The sequence below is a fragment of the Bufo bufo genome, chromosome 1 (genome assembly GCF_905171765.1).
Source record: "Bufo bufo chromosome 1, aBufBuf1.1, whole genome shotgun sequence".
NCBI lineage: Eukaryota > Metazoa > Chordata > Amphibia > Anura > Bufonidae > Bufo > Bufo bufo.
The window spans coordinates 755,709,771-755,730,133 of record NC_053389.1 but is presented as its reverse complement, the minus strand read 5'-3'; the positions used below and the strand labels follow the sequence as shown (position 1 = coordinate 755,730,133).

Sequence of the window (20,363 nt, the reverse complement as noted above, 5' to 3'; positions counted from 1 at the left end):
ACAGATAACACAACTTATGACTTGTGATATATTTATTGAGACATGGAGAAATGTATTCAAAAGACAAAAGAGAAAAAAATGACACATTCACAACATCACAATGATAAAAGCCACTGTTTCCTGACAGATGGACAAATATGACGACGACAACAACCAACCTGCCTGCAGATGTATACTCATGAGAATATGGTCTTACAATTGTCACCATCACTACGAATATTCTGTGACCCTGTACAAACAGGGAGAAAATAAAGACCTTGTAGGAATGGACCCCGGGATATGGGGATTATTTCCTAAGGGATTATTCCAAGTGCTGGATAAACTTCTTTGGACTGTGATAAACATGGTAGAATGGGTTTGACCACTTCACCAATGTCATATCATCTTCCATACAAGTCAGATCTCACAATTTGACTACACGTGGAAATACCTGTACCTTGCGTTAGTATTCTTCATGGTCCAATAGTAGCTATTACAGGCTCCAATTATTTTAGTACCATATACATAATGCTTATCTTTATTTGGGGTGATGGGTTGCTAAGGCAAGGCTAGCTTTTATGGGAGAAGTATAACCAGCACTGTAAGTTTGAGGATCTCAGCATGACATAAATTGCACTTATTATTCTTACACAGAAAATACTTGAACATTGTCTTTTCAAAAACCTTGGCATAAATCAATAGTACCAGTGAATGTAAGAAACATTGTAATATATCTAATCAGAGAAAAATGCCTTTATCTCCCACTGTGAAGCATGTGTGTCTCTTTACATAAGCTCTTTTTGTCACCCTCTCTGACTGTAGCTCACTCCTCCCTACCTTCATCTCTTGATAGACATCTATAGGCAGCTGTAATCTAAAGCTTCAGAGAGCTGAAAGCCCTCATTTCTGAAGATGGACTTGGCAGAGAATGTTAGTTTAGGAGGAAGGAAAAAGATGCATTTCTCGTCGACAAGATATATTACAAAGTTTCTTATATTCACTTGTACTATTGACTTGCAAATGCAAAGCTTGTTGAAATGACAGTGACCATTACTTGAAGACTTATTGGTTTTCTATCTGCTCCTCTCCCATACTCCAATAAATATAATAATAATCATTTTTTTTATAAGGAATAAATGGGCTGATACAATATGTGCAATATTGCTTCTCAAGAAGATGGCTGAGAATTCAGTGCTGTAACAAGGAGGTGATCTCAAAGAATGTTCCCCTATCAAACAGCACCTCTGCCAAGTTTTGCTGTGATAACGCAGCTGTTTCTATATTGCAGCATTACTAATCCTTCAGGGAGCCATGGCAGCCCACATAGGTTTTTAATTAGGTCCCCAGTAAGTAAGACATAATCTGTGATTGGCACCAGTGGTCTCCTCTATTCCCTGCTGGATCTAGCCTAGCTGGACCTAGCTTCCTTGGTATGTGATGCCACGGTCACATGAAGTCGTGTCACTATGGACCAAGGAAAACCAGGAGAGCATCGAATGCAAAAGACTAAGCAAAATTATTTAAGTGGTTGTCCAGTTTTTTTTATTTATTCCCCTAGACACACACCCGTTACGAGAACTATACCTACCTGCTTTCTGCTGCTTCATTCTGGCTTAGTGGCTCCCGGGCAGTCTTCACTGGAGTTCCGGTCCACCTGTTAAATTCTGCACAGACAGGGTCACGTGTACCACTGCAGCTGATTGGCATTATGTCACAACTGAAGCCAGTGACTGGCTTCAGCAGGGCATGTGACCCTATCCATGCTGAAGTTGACATCCTGGGATCCAGAATTGAGCGGCGTGGAGCAGCTAAGTATAGATCTCTTGACAGGTACCCCCGGGTGGAAGGAGAATTTTAAAAAATTTCTGTACAACCTCGTTAAGGTAAGTATATAGAAAAGGTGTCTACATTTTTTTTTATCTTAGACCCAACCAAACCTTGTTCAAATTCTTAGAAAACCCACTTCACAATCTAACAGAAGAATGAGTCAATAATCTAGATTATCTGACAGATACCCAATTTGGGGTCATATTTTAGGTGGGTAAATCATGCATTATGTTCCCATGAAAAGGGGCAGAGAAGAACTGCTATCTAAAAAAAAGAGATTATTCACTATACTAGGAGACCATCATCCAATATACAGTCAGGTCCATAAATATTGGGACATCAACACAATTCTAACATTTTTGGCTCTATACACCACCACAAAGGATTTGAAATGAAACAAACAAGATGTGCTTTAACTGCAGACTGTCAGCTTTAATTTGAGGGTATTTACATCCAAATCAGGTAAATGGTGTAGGAATTACAACAGTTTGCATATGTGCCTCCCACTTGTTAAGGAACCAAATGTAATGGGACAATTGGCTTCTCAGCTGTTCCATGGCCAGGTGTGTGTTATTCCCACATTATCCCAATTACAATGAGCAGATAAAAGGTCCAGAGTTCATTTCAAGTGTGCTATTTGCATTTGGATTCTGTTGCTGTCAACTCTCAAGATGAGATCCAAAGAGATGTCACTATCAGTGAAGCAAGCCATCATTAGGCTGAAAAAACAAAACAAACCCATCAGAGAGATAGCAAAAACATTAGGGCGTGGCCAAAACAACTGTTTGGAACATTCTTAAAGAGAATCAGCAACACCAAAAGACCCGGAAGACCACGGAAAACAACTGTGGTGGATGACCGAAGAATTCTTTCCCTGGTAAAGATAACACCCTTCACAATAGTTGGCCAGATCAAGAACACTCTCCAGGAGGTAGGTGTATGTGTATCAAAGTCAACAATCAAGAGAAGACTTCACCAGAGTGAATACAGAAGGTTCACCACAAGATGTAAGCCATTGGTGAGCCTCAAAAAACAGGAAGGCCAGATTAGAGTTTGCCAAACGACATCTAAAAAAAGCCTTCACAGTTCTGGAACAACATCCTATGGACAGATGAGACCAAGATCAACTTGTACCAGAGTGATGGGAAGAGAAGAGTATACAGAAGGAAAGGAACTGCTCATGATCCTAAGCATACCACCTCATCAGTGAAGTATGGTGGTGGTAGTGTCATGGCGTGGGCATGTATGGCTGCCAATGGAACTGGTTCTCCTGTATTTATTGATGTGACTGCTGACAAAAGCAGAGGGGTGAATTCTGAAGTGTTTCGGGCAATATTATCTGCTCATATTCAGCCAAATGCTTCAGAACTCATTGGACGGCGCTTCACAGTGCAGATGGACAATGACCCAAAGCATATTGCAAAAGCAACCAAAGAGTTTTTTAAGGGAAAGAAGTGGAATGTTATGCAATGGCCAAGTCAATCACCTAACCTGAATCCGATTGAGCATGCATTTCACTTGCTGAAGACAAAACTGAAGGGGAAATGCCCCAAGAACAAGCAGGAACTGAAGACAGTTACAGTAGAGGCCTGGCAGAGCATCACCAGGGATGAAACACTGTGTCTGGTGATGTCTATGCGTTCCAGACTTCAGGCTTAAATTGACTGCAAAGGATTTGCAACCAAGTATTAAAAAGTGAAAGTTTGATTTATGATTATTATTCTGTCCCATTACTTTTGGTTCCTTAATAAGTGGGAGGCACATATGCAAACTGTTGTAATTTCTACACCGTTCACCTGATTTGGATGTAAATACCCTCAAATTAAAGCTAACAGTCTGCCGTTAAAGCACATCTTGTTTTTTCATTTCAAATCCATTGTGGTGGTGTATAGAGCCAAAAATGTTAGAATTGTGTCGATGTCCCAATATTTATGGACCTCACTATTTATGTTGAAAGTTGAGGAAAGCTAATAATTAGGCTATTCAACAAAATAACTGAGAAGTGTTCTAATTGAGCTACATCTAACACTTTTTCTGGTCATGGTCATTCTTATTCCCCAAGCTTTATTACTGCTAATAATCTTCTGATGAGTCTTGGGTAGAAGAGAGAGTTCCAAGGTCTTCGTTTCTGAAGCTACTGAGATACACTCGGAGTTTCTGTGGATCAACATTTCTCTTACGATTAAAGTCTATTTTGGGTTGGACTTGGAAACACTTGTCACCTTGAAGGGTTTTGAACAGGCTGGCCAGATTAGGTCCAATCTGATTCATCAAGTTGTTCTTCACAGCTGTGACTGTCCTTTCATCACATTCCAAAAGACTGCTCAGTAGTTTGTTGTAATATCTATAAAATAGGATGAAACAATTTATAAAACTGACAACATGCTTCAAGTGCTGATACACTGAATATTGCACCAAATGTCTATTCAATATGTATGAACCACCTTCATCTTCAGCACAAAAAATATGGTCATTACCTGAAGAGCCTTTTCCAATGAACTCTACACTTGTACTAGTCCTGAAAATGGTATGTAGAACAAAATAAATGTCAAAAGAAGACTGACCTGTTGGAAAAATGCTGTGGTAGATGCACAACCTCAGTGATCGCCTCTAGGTTGTGACGGGCAATACTGCAAATCTCAAGCTTAGAGTAACAGTCCTCTTGTACCTCAGCAATCATTCGTTGTAGATTGGAGCATCTTCTGATAGCCAGGAACACCTTTGAGGTTATACCACCAACTATGCACTTAAGGCTTTCCTTCACAAACACCTTGCCCTGACAGGAAAAAGTGAGAAACATATTGTACAAGGTCTTCCTGATTAAAGTAACGTGATTAAAGTAATTTGTGGAACGGCTGGAGTTTTGCACTGCATGTACCTTCCTATATGGATAAAGCTGGCCATACAGCTGGCCACATGTAACAGCGGCTGCTGTGCGCCGCTGTTCCCCTGCTTAACACCACGGTCCCGGGCGCCGTGTTCAGCGGTGATCTGCTGCCAGTGTTTCCTTTCAGCCCTGGCCACAGCATGCTTGCTGCTTGATTCCTGCAGCATTTCCTTAAGGGCTGGCGCGCGTCGCTTCCTGTGTTTTATGAGTTGGATCATGTGACCTCGCCAACCAATCCTAGCCCTCCTGCACATATATAAGTGGCTCAGCCCCCTTCCCAGATGCCTCAGTGTCAAGGTCCTTGTGTCCTGCTAAGGTTCCTGATATCTGCCTGTGGGCCTATACTCTGCTACCTGTTTGATACCAGCCTGTTTGCCTTGACTCTACTGTTGCCGACCTGGTCTGCCTGACCTGTACCTGTGCTGCCTACCCTGACCCATTGCCTGTCGGACTTCGCCTCTGCCTCATCCTTCCGTCCTACACTGTTGCTCCTGGTAACGACAGCCTGCTGACAACGCCTGTACCTCTGGTACCTTTCTCAGGTACCTCCTGGTCCACCTGGACCAGCTGCCTCGTGTGCCAATCCTCCTCAAGAGGTATCGACCTGGTGTTCCCCTCGGGAAAGTCTATCCCCACCATTAGGGGTACTGTGAAGACTTAGAGGGTTCACTTAGACAACACCTTTAGAGGAAGTAGGACACGTGGTACGGTGGGTTCACACCTGCTGGTTCGTGACACCACACTTTTAACACACAAAAGGAGAAAAAAACAAAACAAAAAAAAAAACCCTCCCACCACCACCCCACGGGAGGGAGGAAGAAAAATGGAGCAAAAAAATAATAGATAAAGAAAGGAAAGAGAACCTAAGTTAATCAATAAAACATATTAGAAATTGAGGATTAAAGGTGCTGTAGGACCAGCAAGGAATTTCAATCCTTATCTATTCAAAGTTTCCAATATGCCTCAAATCTTAAAGATATTAATCTCATTTTTTTCAAAGTTTTTTCAGTTTTAAATGTAAAGTAACAGACTTCTAATCTATCACATCCGGTGGCTCACTAAAAAAATCAAATTCTTCAAAATCTCCTTCCTGGCAAAATATAGCAGTTTATTAACCGCTGCGATTTTTCCTATACTAACTTGTCTTTGCCTATCAAGGCCCAAGACGCATAACCAGGGACAAGGGGTTGGCCACTTTCTGGCTACTTGTGCCCTCCATCAGCAGCCATTTTATAGTTAAGACCTCTGTGTGGACAGTACAAAAGACTTGGTAAATGAGGGAGAATACCGTATGCATATGTGGTTAATGGGGAGAGGGGACAAAGCTGCTGCCAGATACCTCTGACTTATCTCCTTAGAACAAAAGGATCAGGCAGCTGAAATCTAACATGCCCGTTTTGTATCTTCACTGATATTAGCCATCAGGGGAGGGTTAGGATGCCCAATACACATTAAATGATTGGCCAAAGTCAGCAGGTTTGGCTGACATACAGTACTGTGTTTTAGGCAGGTGTGAAGAAATGCTATTTTTCTAGGTTCACTAGCACAAAGTTTTTGAAGGAATTTGGCAGCAAAGTTGTTCCAAGTGCCTTAGAGAACTAACCACATATCTTCTGTGGATGTAGGCCTGCTCAAATCCTTCTGTCTCTTCATGTAATCCCAGACTGGATGATGTTGAGATCAGGGCTCTGTGGGGGCCATATCATCATTTTTATGGCACCTTGGAAGTAAGCACGAGGTGTGTTTCCTTGGCCAACCACTGTGTCTATGGTCTTCAACATGGTCAGGATTAATGGTGTCCTCAATACTGAGAAATACAGGCAGATACTCATCCATCATGCAGTACCATCAGGGAGGTGTCTGATTGTCTCCAAATGTATTCTGCAGCAGCACAACAACCCCAAACATACAGCCAATGTCATCAAGAACTATCTTCAGTGTAAAGAAGGAGTTCTGGAAGTGATATGGCCTCCACAGAGCCCAGATCTCATCCAGTCTGTCTGGGATTGCATGAAGAGAAAGAAGGATTTGAGCAAGCCTACATCCACAGTCCATGCTTACTAAAGTAAAATGTGCCTAAACCTGCAATTTCTGTAAGCTGAGCAGTGAAAGGTCATGCAGGTATAATAATTACCTGGGTGTCAAACATGGCAGCATTGAACAAGAAGGACTTGCAGATGTCATAGAGGCCGTCAGTGTCACAGGTTGTATTCTCCAGGCAGGCGAAGGCTCCACAACCGACTGTCAATGCTCCATTCAGGCAACGAATAACTTCTACTACATATGGGAAAATCATAATTCATATTGTTAGCCAAGAAAAATCTTTCCAAAAAATCTAAATACAGCTTCTAAAGAACATGTTCATCCCCTTTGAAATAGGTTTTATTAAAGTAATAGAAATAATTAGACTCTAATATCCAGGAAAAAACAAATTACTAAAAAGTGACCACCGTTCATTACAGTTATTAAAGGGCTTTTCCAGGAGTTCAATAATAATGGCTTATCCTCAGGGTCAGACTCCGAGCACTCATGCCAATCAGCTGTTTGAAGAGGCAACGGTGCTCTAGTGAGTGCCTCTGCCTCTTCCTAGGCCAGTGACATCACATTCATCAGTCACATGGCCTATGAATGGGCCTGGGCTGCAATACCAAGTCCATCCACTATATAACTTACGGCTCTGTGCTTTGTAAACTGTGAGGAGGCTGCAGCGTTCATCAGAGTGCCACACCATCTTCAAACAGCTGATTGGTGGTGGTGCCAGGAGTGGGACCCCCACCGATTAGATATTGATGACCTATTCTGAGGATAGGTCATCAATATTTTACTCCCGCAAACCCCCTTTCAACAGAATCACAAAAAAAACTAAATGCATAACTCTTCACCCCTGTGACAATGACATGTCTATATCATCAGCCATTTACAGTTAATAGAAAGCACTTATATGCAGAGTTTCAAGTAATTGTAGAATGTACTTGATTGATGGACCTTCCAGATACAAAGGTAACAAGGTTATTGAAAAGCACCTGTCAGAGAAGGTATATTAGAAGTACAGTTATATAAATGTTCAGACAATGGAAGAAAAAGTGTAAAATTGCCCAAGGCAAGTTGTCAGGGAAGGGACCACAGCACAGCAATGGAGGTCACAGACAGTGGCGTAGCTAGAAATGACTGGGCCCCACAGCAAATTTTTGAATGGGGGCCCCCCTCCCCCGGTAATTTTTTCGCAACCCCTTCCTTTCATACCGCCCCCATTCCTGTGGCTAGTAAAGATTGCTCTCTCAGACCAGGCCCGGCAGCTGTTCCATCCATTTTCTACACTGTCTATACTGTCACTGTATATTATTTCATTGTGTAATACTGTTGAGGGGGCCCTAACAAAATCTTTTAGTCCTTCTTCACCTGGATGAGCCCCTTCTGGGTCAGAAACATAGAAACATAGAATGTGTCGGCAGATAAGAACCATTTGGCCCATCTAGTCTGCCCAATATACTGAATACTATGAATAGCCCCTGGTCCTATCTTATATGAAGGATGGCCTTATGCCTATCCCATGCATGCTTAAACTCCTTCACTGTATTTGCAGCTACCACTTCTGCAGGAAGGCTATTCCATGCATCCACTACTCTCTCAGTAAAGTAATACTTCCTGATATTACTTTTAAACCTTTGCCCCTCTAATTTAAAACTATGTCCTCTTGCAGCAGTTTTTCTTCTTTTAAATATTCTCTCCTCTTTTACCTTGTTGATTCCCTTTATGTATTTAAAAGTTTCTATCATATCCCCTCTGTCTCGTCTTTCTTCCAAGCTATACATGTTAAGGTCCTTTAATCTTTCCTGGTAAGTTTTATCCTGCAATCCAGGTACTAGTTTAGTAGCTCTTCTCTGACCTCTCTCCAAAGTATCAATATCCTTCTGGAGATATGGTCTCCAGTACTGAGCACAATACTCTAAATGAGGTCTCACTAGTGCTCTGTAGAGCGGCATGATCACCTCCCTCTTTCTACTAGTAATGCCTCTCCCTATACACCCAAGCATTCTGCTAGCATTTCCTGCTGCTCTATGACATTGTCTGCCTACCTTTAAGTCTTCTGAAATAATGACCCCCTAAATCCCTTTCCTCAGATACTGAGCTTAGGACCCCAAAGCAGCCGCTTCCCCTATAATTACGCCCCTGGTCACAGACCTATGACAATTTGGAAGGCACTTAGACTTCCTTCATACATACATTTCATTCAGCCAAAAACTATCAGCTTTTTTAAGTGGCATGATGTTTTTTGTGACATTTAATGTTGTTTTTTTTTTTTAAAGGGTGGGGATAGTTTTGTATTTTGCACCAGATTATTTTGCCTCTGCCATTTTTATTGTGTGCCATATTTATGGAAAGTGTGTTCTTTGTTAAAAGGATTGTAAATTGTGAAAGATGTGCAAGAGGTGTTTATGTAGTTAAATGCGCCCATGAGAAATTTTTGTCTAACAAGACAGTCAGTAGAAGATACAAGCCAGTGGTGGTGTAAGTGGCAATTCTGTAACACAATGCCACACAGGTCTTTCTACTAACAGAATTTTACACCATTATTTATACCCGCATGGAGCTGGTACAGTATATACTTCTACTGTGCTCTTTATTCATTGACAGTATATACTTGGCTTAGACTAGGACAAGGCACAAATTATGTTTAGACAAAAATCTGTCAGAACCCCCCCCCCCCCCACCCCATATATATCATGCAAGGAATATGCACTAGAAAACTTGTAGGTGCAAGTACTATCATATCTGCCCCAGTGTGTATTATTTTTATTTTTGGAAGCCAATGCTTTTTTAAACAGGAAAGTATATACCCCCTCTGATGTAAAAAAATTACTTAGCCAGAGCATGGAAGAAAAAAAAAAATGCCACTACATAAAAACACATACTACTACATATGTACTGCATTTCAGAATTCCCACAGACTTACAGCTACATCTTTTTACTGCATTAAAATATATATATATAATATAGTAAAAAGCTGCAAAAAATGGAGAACAAAAAATTTCCAGGTGTGAAAATAGCCTTAGACAACAACCGATTCCAAGGGCTTCACCAGTTACATCTTTATGGGTAAGTTCAAGTCACATCAGCAAAAACACCTTTGCCACAGTTTGTTAAAATGCTGTAAAGAATCAAATGGAAAATGCTAAATTTGGCCTAACTCAAATCTAAACACCATCCCCACCACAGAGAAGGCAGTGGCAGCATTGTATTATGGAGAACCTCTGCAGAAGACCTTGAAAGGCTTGTGAATAAAGAGTGAAAAATGAATGCAGAAAAATAAAAAGTGAAAAACCTGCTGCAGATTACAAGAGAACTGCAAACTGGAGAAGAATTATTTTATACCAAGACATTTTCAAATGTAATATCAAAGCTACACAAAATGTTTTATTCTGGAGAACCCTAGAAAGAGTCCAGCCTCAGTCAAGATGTTGGGTTTGGTCTTAAAAAATCTTTTAGACAATTCAAAAGGCCACTTTAGGCATAGCTCAAATAGTAACACACAATCCTCACCATAAAGAAAGGCAATGTCAGCATCATGTTGTGGGGAACCTCTGAATGTAGAGTGCAAAATGAATGCTAAAGATAAAAATGTTCTATTAAGACAAGATTTCCAAATATAAAGCCAAAGATACACAAAATGTGTTGTCCTGGAGAGCCTTAGAAAGAGTCCAGAACTCAGTCAAAATGTTGGGGTTGGGCTTGAACATAGCTGTCTATTCATGATCACCATGAAACTTAAATGAACTTTCCCAAGGAAGAAATAGGAGAAATTGCATTGTCCACAAGTGCAAAGCTATTTACAGACTGTGCCTCGACCATGGGCAGATGGGCCATAGACTCTACAGGGAAACATCCCCATGGGCCAATGCCCAGAGGGTATAGATATATTAAGACAGCACTACTCACAAGACCTTCACCGGAAGTAATTTTCAAATGGCAGCGGTGCCAGCGGTGTTGAGCCCAAGCCCAACGGGCCCCTGTAATGCTGTAGAAATATATATGACGGCAGCACTCACTGACTTCAGAAGTGTAGAGATTTATTCATCAACTGTGCGACGTTTTGACTACACAGAGTCTTTCTCAAGCTTGAGAAAGACTGTGTAGTTGAAACGTCACACAGTTGGTGAATAAATCTCTACACTTCTGAAGACAGTGAGTGCTGTGGTCATCTATTTTTCCATACCAATGCCCAGAGGGCCATCCAAGCCCTCCTCTTGGCCACCAACCAGGTACATAAAGATCTGATGGTCTCAGCATTAATTAATGTAGGAGCATCAGGCACTTATGCACCTGGCCAGTGGCTACAGCTGACCTTGTAAATTCAACTGTACTGCCATCCTCAGGACGATGATACAGTTGAACACTGTGGCACAGGCGGTAGTATGTTGTGCTGCACTGTGGTATTGCTGGCTCCACCTACTTCAATTGCCCTACCTTCTGTCAATTTGGACCAGCCTACAACATGGGGCCACTTTTAGTTTTTTTCCAGGGCCACTTTAAGTTTCCAGTCCACCCCAGGCTCAAGTATTATATTATCCTGATTGATGTTGTGCGCTACATCAAGTCTATTCTATAGAAGTTACATCAAGACTGAAACAGTGGTCACCGTTTCAGTCGATTTGTCGCCATCCACCTCCACCATACAGACTGAAGGCTGGTGAAGTGCAGTGTTGTCTGGGATGAACCTTTTTATAGTTTTATAGCAGTGGTCCCTCAAGATACAATGGCCTCAGGATACAATATTTTCAACATATAATGGTCATTTTTGACCCATCGTAAGTTGATACCAGACTCAACATACAATGCCTCAGACTCAGATCCAACCAATCAAGGCCACTTCTCTGGTAAAATATCTGTAATAGTTGCTAGTTACCAGCTATTCCTGACTGTTATATGTAAGGACTTGTTTTATCTGTCTTAGTTATCTGCTTATTTTTCTTAAATCTTCATTTTCTCTTATCTTGGATGATATTTTGGGGCTTTGGAACCGATTACTCAACTTACAATGGTTTCAACATACAATGGTCGTCCTGGAACCAATTAATATTGTATCTTAAGGGACCACTGTAGTTCTAAAAACTAAACTGATAGTTTTAATAAAAATTTAGCTCTAGAGAGGAGTGAATTTTCCAAAATTCTTTTTGGGTCTGATGATTCGGCCATATCAGCCGCCAAATTCAATTTGGTTCCAATAAATTTGACTGGAATTGAAAGTGCCCTATTTTCCCTACAAATTCATGTATGACACTTTGAGATCTCCAACCCCTTTCAAGCTCTTTAATCCCAAAACAGCATTAGTAATGTCAAAGTGACGGTGACATCTATGGCTATGGGTACACGGATGGTAGGCGCTGGTAACAGTCTTCCTAATGCACTGTGGGATTTTTCCCATTTAATTAAAAAGCGGTCAAAAAAATTATCCCTTTTTGGTGGTTGATGCCTCTTCCCTGTCTTCTGATCTGCAAAATGGTGGCCTCCTGTATAAGCGATTTATGTGGAACGAATCACAAAAGTTTCAGATTCACCAAAGTTAGAATATTTTTCGGAAATTCTTAAAAATTTGACTGATGTAGAATTGATTGCTCTACCCATTCAGCTCCCATTATAATGGTCCCGAATATAATCATTACAGCAAGCCTGTACGTAACCTCAAAGTAGATGGTACATGTGGGGCGGACATACTCTTGGTGCAGCCTGTGCCCAATAGACAAGGGGGCCCCATACCATTATAAAAAGTCACCAAGGTTTCCATGGCTGAAAATCACTGATAGATTCTGATTACTAGATAAAGGATGGACTAGTCCAGTGATGGCTAAGGGTCCATTCACACATCCGTGTGTTTTGCGGATCCACGGATCCGCAAAACACGGACACTAGCAATGTGCGTTCCGCATTTTGCGGACCGCACATCGTCGGCACTTAATAGAAAATGACAATAGGACATGTTCTATTTTTTTTCGGGATTGGAATTGCGGACCCAGAAGTGCGGGTCGGCATTTCCGGATTCGGGCAGCACATTGTGCAGCCCCATAGAAAGGAATGGGTCCACAATTCCGTTCTGCAAAATGCGGAACAGAATTGCGGACGTGTGAATGGACCCTGACCTCTGGCACTCAGCTTTTAGTGAAACTACCACTCCCAGCATGCTCCATTCATTTCCAAACAGCCAAGCAAGTGTACATCTTGGGAGTCGTAGTTTTACCACAACTGGCGTGCCGGAGGTTAGCCATAGCTGGAGTGACACGGTAAGGGACTATGAGCACTAACATTAGCTTCACTCTTCATAAATTAAACAGCAAGGGGCCCACACACTATCTTTACACAGGGGCCCTCTACCATGTGTGTCCATCACATGACTGGGACCGATTTTTTTTTTCTGCAAATAGGCGATGAAAGTTCTTACGACAGCAAGCAGAGATCTTGTACATTTCATTGTACAAAGAATACCATTTGTTTGCTGAAACTGAAATAACCCTTTAAGATAAAAGGTAATTTATCATTCATCATTTTGGCCTCTTGCATACAAACGTATTTTCTTTCTGTGTCAGTTCCGTTTTTTTTGCGGACCGTATGTGGATTCATTCATTTCAATGGGTCCGGAAAAAAAAAAAGGAAGGTACTCCATGTGCATTCCATTTCCGTATTTCCGTATATCCGTTCCTCTAAAAGATAGAACTTGTCCTATTATTGTCTGCATAACAGACAAGGATAGTACTGTTCTCTTAGGGGCCAGCTGTTCCGTTCCGCAAAATACGGAATGCACATAGACGTAATCCGTATTTTTTCCGGATCCTTTTTTTGCGGACCGCAAAATACATATGGTCGTGTGCAAGAGGCCTAAGGGTGCATTCACACGACCGTGGTGCCAACATGCGTGTGTTGCGGACCACAATTAACTGGGTCCGTGATCCGCAAGACACAGTAAGAGATAGGAAATATCCTATATTTTGCGGCGTGGAGAGAGAGACCCAGAATCCCATGGAAGGGCTTCCGATCCGTGCCGTCCTATCTTTCACTGCATCTTGAAGTCAATGGGTCCGCACCGCCAGCGCCCATGTTTTGCGGACCCGTGGCGGCACCACAGTCGTGGGAATGTACCCCTAAAGAAACTGTTTCTGTCGATCATAGATCTACTCTGCCATTGTATAACGTAACGCTACAGCAGGAATAAAGTAAAAATGTAATGCACGCATATAACGTGAGCAATCACATTGCTGCTGTTCCGTAATTTCCATATGCATACAACAGATACCATAAGACCCGAGTCTTCAGGTTGTGCAACCTGTGATTTTACATAGGACTGCAGGTAAAACTACTCTATTATCTTAACAGTGCACAAATAATTCAACCCCAAAGAGTTAAATGACAAATTCTGCTTCACCCACATCTGAATATATGCACTTGCGCCTATTTCCCAGCCGTCTGCCCCTTACCTGAGCTCTGGGGGGCTCCTCTGCTCTTCCTGACCAGCACAGAGTCTGCGAGCTCTTCATCCTCATCGTAGGCTGAGCACACACTGACCAGGAGGAGGAGGAGGAGGCTGCCCTTGACGTTCATTCTCCACTCTGACAGCTCAGACCCTTTCTGAATGCTGGTGGGTCAGATCTGCCACATTTTATACACCACCCTTATCTGACCCAAACATCTGCAGCCAATCCACAGTCTCCCTTCAGCCACCAATCCCGGCACAAACCCATTCATTAAAAAATATCTGAAATCTCCACCCCAAGTTTTACGGGAAATCACAGCCACCTGATGGAGTAAGACACGTTGCTGGCATCCAGAGGGCTTCACTGGGAGACTATTAGATTTTAGTGTTAGTCACTGACCTGTAGGGTAGCTAGTGATGCCACCTAGTGTCACATAGACCTATCTCACATTATGGCTACCTGGTTTCATTTTCCTGAAACGTTCCAAACCTGCTTTGAAATTTCTATAGTATTAAATCTCCCAAAACCACACTGATCTTAGATGCTTAGATGGCAAAATTGGTAGCTTAGGGAATTACGACCATCTATTTTTATCATTTGCTCCAGTTGTGAGATATCCTCCTGACTTCATTATAATGAGGCCACTATAATGGGACCGACTGTCTTCTGTGTATCTTCTACTTTATTTCTTTCAGCTAGTTTAATTTATGAAACTCTCTGACAACCCCCTTGAAGGCAGGGTAAGGAAACCAAGTGGGTCATTTATCAAACTGGTGTAAAGTAGAACTGGTTTAGTTGCCCATAGCAACCAATCAGATTCCACCTTTCATTTTCCAAAGGAGCTGTGAAAAATGAAGGGTGGAATCGGATTGGTTGCTATGGGCAACTAAACCAGTTCTACTTTACACCAGTTTGATAAATGACACCCATAAAATCTAGCTATGGCTCTGGGTTAACCATACATTGTAGAGGAGTATACAGACCACAGCCCTACTGTGGATGGTTCATGACAAGAGGCTGCTTGTACTTCTAATCTCCTCAGATCCTTTTTTGCTCTCCCTTTTCTTATGGGCCCATCAGTTGCATAGTAATTCCTCTATTATTTAGTTATATGCAAAAGTCTAATGTGTGGAAAATAATGCTGCAAAGTAAAGTTGGATTTAGACACACCCAGACCTCCGAAGTGTCCCTCGTTTGGAGGGACAGTCCCTATTTTTGACCCAGGTCCCTGTGTCCCTCTTTTCTTCTTAAATGCCCCTTTTTTTTTATCTAAGGGATAGATTTGCATTACTACATTTACAATATTGATGCAGAAAATGTTGGTTCCTATCTGTATATTAGACCCCAACTTGTATATTATTTCATTATTTGATGGCATTCGGATTTTTAGAACTTTCTCTATTCCGATAACTTTTGCCTTATAGTGCGCTAAAAAAACTATTAAAATGTATAAATATACAGGAAAAATGGACTTTCACACAATGAACCATAAAGCCTGTATTAGACAGGCAGATCAGCCAGTGTAATACAGCCTTAAGTGTCCCTCTTTGATAGTTTAAAATGTTGGGAGGTATGCACACCAGTATTCGTCCAGATTATCGGGAATGACCGTTCCTGCTAATAATCGTTCTCGATCATCTGGCCGTCTAAATGTACCGCCGATCACCCGATGATTGAGCGAAACATTCATTCATTGGGTGATCCTGTAGTTCATGCAGGCACCACCGATCATGGCTTCTGATCAGCAGATCGTGTGGTCTAAACAGCGATCTCCTGCTCAGAAGCCATGATTCTGTATGAGGACGAGGGGTGGCTATAGTGACAGAAAGATTGGAGCAAGCCTATGTACACAGAAGATCTGTGGTTAGTTCTTCAAGATGTTTGGAACAACCTCCCTACCGAGTTCCTTCAAACAGTGTATGGAGGCTGTTCTGAAGGCAAAGCGTGGTCACCCCAAATATTGATTTCATTTAGATTTCTCTTTTCTTCATTCACTTTACATTTTATTAATTGATAAAAATAAACTATGAACACTTCCTTTGCTTCATGAAAGCATTCTTGCATTTTTCCACAACTTCTTAAAACTTTTGTACTGTACAGTCGTGGCCAAAAGTTTTGAGAATTACATAAATAATGGAAATTGGAAAAGTTGCTGCTTAAGTTTTTATAATAGCAATTTGCATATACTCCAGAATGCTATGAAGAGTGATCAGATGAATTGCATAGTCCTTCTTTGCCATGAAAATTAACTTAATCCCAAAAAAAACTTTCCACTGCATTTCATTGCTGTCATTAAAGGACCTGCTGAGATCATTTCAGTAATCGTCTTGTTAACTCAGGTGAGAATGTTGACGAGCACAAGGCTGGAGATCATTATGTCAGGCTGATTGGGTTAAAATGACAGACTTGACATGTTAAAAGGAGGGTGATGCTTGAAATCATAGTTCTTCCATTGTTAACCATGGTGACCTGCAAAGAAACGCGTGCAGCCATCATTTGCGTTGCATAAAAATGGCTTCACAGGCAAGGATATTGTGGCTACTAAGATTGCACCTCAATCAACAATTTATAGGATCATCAAGAACTTCAAGGAAAGAGGTTCAATTCTTGTTAAGAAGGCTTCAGGGCGTCCAAGAAAGTCCAGCAAGCACCAGAATTGTCTCCTAAAGAGGATTCAGCTGCGGGATCGGAGTGCCACCAGTGCAGAGCTTGCTCAGGAATGGCTGCAGGCAGGTGTGAGCGCATCTGCACGCACAGTGAGGCGAAGACTTTTGGAAGATAGCCTGGTGTCAAGAAGGCCAGCAAACAAGCCACTTCTCTCCAAAAAAAACATCAGGGACAGATTGATCTTCTGCAGAAAGTATGGTGAATGGACTGCTGAGGACTGGGGCAAAGTCATATTCTCCGATGAAGCCTCTTTCCGATTGTTTGGGGCATCTGGAAAAAGGCTTGTCCGGAGAAGAAAAGGTGAGCGCTACCATCAGTCCTGTGTCATGCCAACAGTAAAGCATCCTGAGACCATTCATGTGTGGGGTTGCTTCTCATCCAAGGGAGTGGGCTCACTCACAATTTTGCCCAAAAACACAGCCATGAATGGTACCAAAACACCCTCCAACAGCAACTTCTTCCAATAATCCAACAACAGTTTGGTGAAGAACAATGCATTTTCCAGCACGATGGAGCACCGTGCCATAAAGCAAAAGTGATAACTAAGTGGCTCGGGGACCAAAACGTTGACATTTTGGGTCCATGGCCTGGAAACTCCCCAGATCTTAATCCCATTGAGAACTTGTGGTCAATCCTCAAGAGGCGGGTGGACAAACAAAAACCCACTAATTCTGACAAACTCCAAGAAGTGATTATGAAAGAATGGGTTGCAATCAGTTAGGAATTGGCCCAGAAGTTGATTGAGAGCATGCCCAGTCGAATTGCAGAGGTCCTGAAAAAGAAGGGCCAACACTGCAAATACTGACTCTTTGCATAAATGTCATGTAATTGTCGATAAAAGCCTTTGAAACGTATGAAGTGCGTGTAATTATATTTCACTACATCACAGAAACAACTGAAACAAAGATCTAAAAGCAGTTTAGAAGCAAACTTTGTGAAAACTAATATTTTTGTCATTCTCAAAACGTTTGGCCACGACTGTACATACATATTTATAGGTTATAAAATTGACAATTCATTAGGAAATTGTTCTGAAGGAGCTTTAGGGGCTGTTCACACTGCAGGCAGAGTTTGGCACAGACTAGGTGCCGCTGGTGGCCACATTGAATCCGCTTCTCATTGTTTTCAATAGAAAGCTGTAGTTAATGGCCGTGACCGCGCCAATAAAGGACGTGTTCTGTGGAGGTACGTAGTTCCATAGCAGCTGGGGGGATAGGACATTTCCATTTCATACACCACCACGACCTCACTGCCCCATTATAACTTAAAGTCCACCGCTGATAAACAACCAATCTTGTGCTTCAGATCTGACCTTGCAGCTGTATTTTCGACACTTTTTCATCCTGCCCTGAGGAAAATTTCCTACAAAAATTCAATGTAGTATTGTACACTTCCGTCTTTAATGGAGCAGAACCTGAAAACATATTAACTCTGTGCCTCCCACCCCTAAGCCAGTGATGTTGATCGGTGCCACATTTAATCCAATGTCCTTATAACTGACTGGTAAGAACAGTCGCACTCTATGGCTATTGTTTTCCGGTACTGGATGATGATAACTGCTATACATTCCTCTTGCCAAGTGAGGCTATTGGGTTTCTGATGAATCCTATAGATTGTAAGCTCTTAAAGAAACAGCCATCAGTGATGCTTTGCTTCCATGATACATCAAGGCAGGGGTGGACTGGCCATAGACCCTTCAGGGAAATTTCCTGATGGGTCGATGTCCAGGGGGACACACAAGCCCTCCTCATGGTTGCTAGCCAGGTACATAATGACCTGATGCTATCATGCTAAGAGCATCAGGTAGTTATGCACCTGGCCAGAGGCCGCAGGTGCCCTCCAGAATTCAACTGTATCAACGATCTCAGTATGGTGATAGGGCAGTATTTTGTGCTGCACTGTGGTATTTGGTTCTGCGGGGACGGTATTTTGTGCTGCACTACAGTATTGCTGGCCCCGCCTACTTCTGTTGTCCCTGCCTATTTGGGGCTTGTGTTGGCCCCGCCTACTTGTGTTGTCCCGCCTTCTGTCAATTTGGACTCGCCTACAACATGGGGCCACTTTTAAGTTTTCAATAAGGGTCATTTGAGGACCAGCTGAAGCTGTAAGTTTCTGCCACCAATGATACTGACATTTGGTACATCAGAGAGCATCTATCACCTGGATCAACCCTAATAAACAGAGCATAATGCCTGGTAGGATTGATGGTGCGGAGTAAAAGCATACCTTTATTGTAAATATTCAGGGCTCCTTTACTGAGACATTCATCTTTTAATGTTTATGCAAATGAAGCCTTAAGTGCACCAAAGGGTGGGCTCAAGCATCTCCACAGTGCACCTTAGCATCTCCACAGTGCAGCGATGTCCACTGCCCCCTCCCCTTCATTGGCAGGGACAGGCATACTCAGCATTCTGTTGCCTGGCTCTGTTTTCCTGCACCTGTGCTGTACATTACACTATTGGCGCATGCGCAGTACATCTAAAAGATTACTACTGCACATGCGCCAATGTGTAAGTGATATATGGTACAGGTGTTGGATTACAGGGTCAGGCGAGAGAATACTGATGATGCCTAGCCCAATGAAGAGGATGGGGGAGTGACCTTTGCCAGACAGCAGAGGAGCATCTTGGTGCACTTAGGCCCTCACTGGCATAAATATTAAAAGATTAATTTCTCATTAACAGAATACTGCATATTCACAATAAAGATATGCTTTTACTACCCGGGATCAACCCTAACAGATATTGACCATGGTTTAATAGGGTCGATCCTGCTGACATATTTTCTTTAACGTGAAAGGATGCTTTCATGCTTTCACTATAAAAGGCACCAGTGGCCTCCAATATATGGTTCTCCAGATGCTGCAAACTACAACTCTCAGCATTGTCTGACACTGCACTGTAACCACCACTGACCACACAATGATGCTGCGTCAAGTGATGTTGCTGTCCATGTGTGATCATCTGATGGCCTAGAGGCCCAGTATCTGTGGATGCAAATCAAGGTGATGATATATCATGCAGTTTTACTTGCACATTTCCCAGTTTGGCCTGGTCCTCGGCGGTATCTTATAGTATCTCAGGACCAAACTGCAGTGTACTGACCAACAAATATGGTCAGACAGGGGATCAAGCGTATAGATGTACGCCTTTAAAGGGATTATCCCACGACTAATGTAAAAAAAAATCAGACATCGTATAGTACATGATAATCTTTTTCTAAAAAGGCTAGAACCAGCCCTGTACCTCACATGGATCCAGAGATCTCCCCATTCATTGCTCCAATTGCTCTGCTAGGTTTATATCAAGCTGGCAGCTCAGGGGGAGTGTTTTCTCTGCTGCAGCTCCGAGAGTATGTTCTTTTGCTGCAGCTCTCTCCCTCTCACAGCTCAGGAGGCAGTTGAGCATGTGCGTCCACCTCAGCCAGGTGGACAGAGAAATAAGAAAACAAACAAACAGCAGGTGGCGCTATGCAGATACAGTGGCTATGCAATTTTTTTTTATTACATGCAATTACAAAAGTATTCAGATTCAGGCGCTGGT

At 42.2% G+C, this 20,363-nt stretch overlaps 1 protein-coding gene across 2 annotated transcripts; it reads right to left on the bottom strand.

The window, feature by feature from the left end:
* Positions 1-3,754: 3,754 nt before the first annotated feature.
* STC1 (stanniocalcin 1) lies at positions 3,755-14,303 on the bottom strand. 2 transcript variants are annotated; one of them, XM_040414538.1, is made up of 4 exons: positions 14,158-14,303; positions 6,828-6,970; positions 4,371-4,582; positions 3,755-4,150 (listed from the first exon to the last, which is right to left on the bottom strand). In XM_040414538.1, the coding sequence occupies exons 1-4, from the start codon at positions 14,279-14,281 to the stop codon at positions 3,880-3,882; spliced, it is 750 nt and encodes a 249-aa protein (XP_040270472.1). In that variant the 5' UTR covers positions 14,282-14,303; the 3' UTR covers positions 3,755-3,879. The 2 variants fall into 2 exon arrangements, with proteins under 2 accessions (XP_040270472.1, XP_040270473.1); XM_040414539.1 differs by having other exon boundaries at positions 6,828-6,967.
* Positions 14,304-20,363: the final 6,060 nt, after the last annotated feature.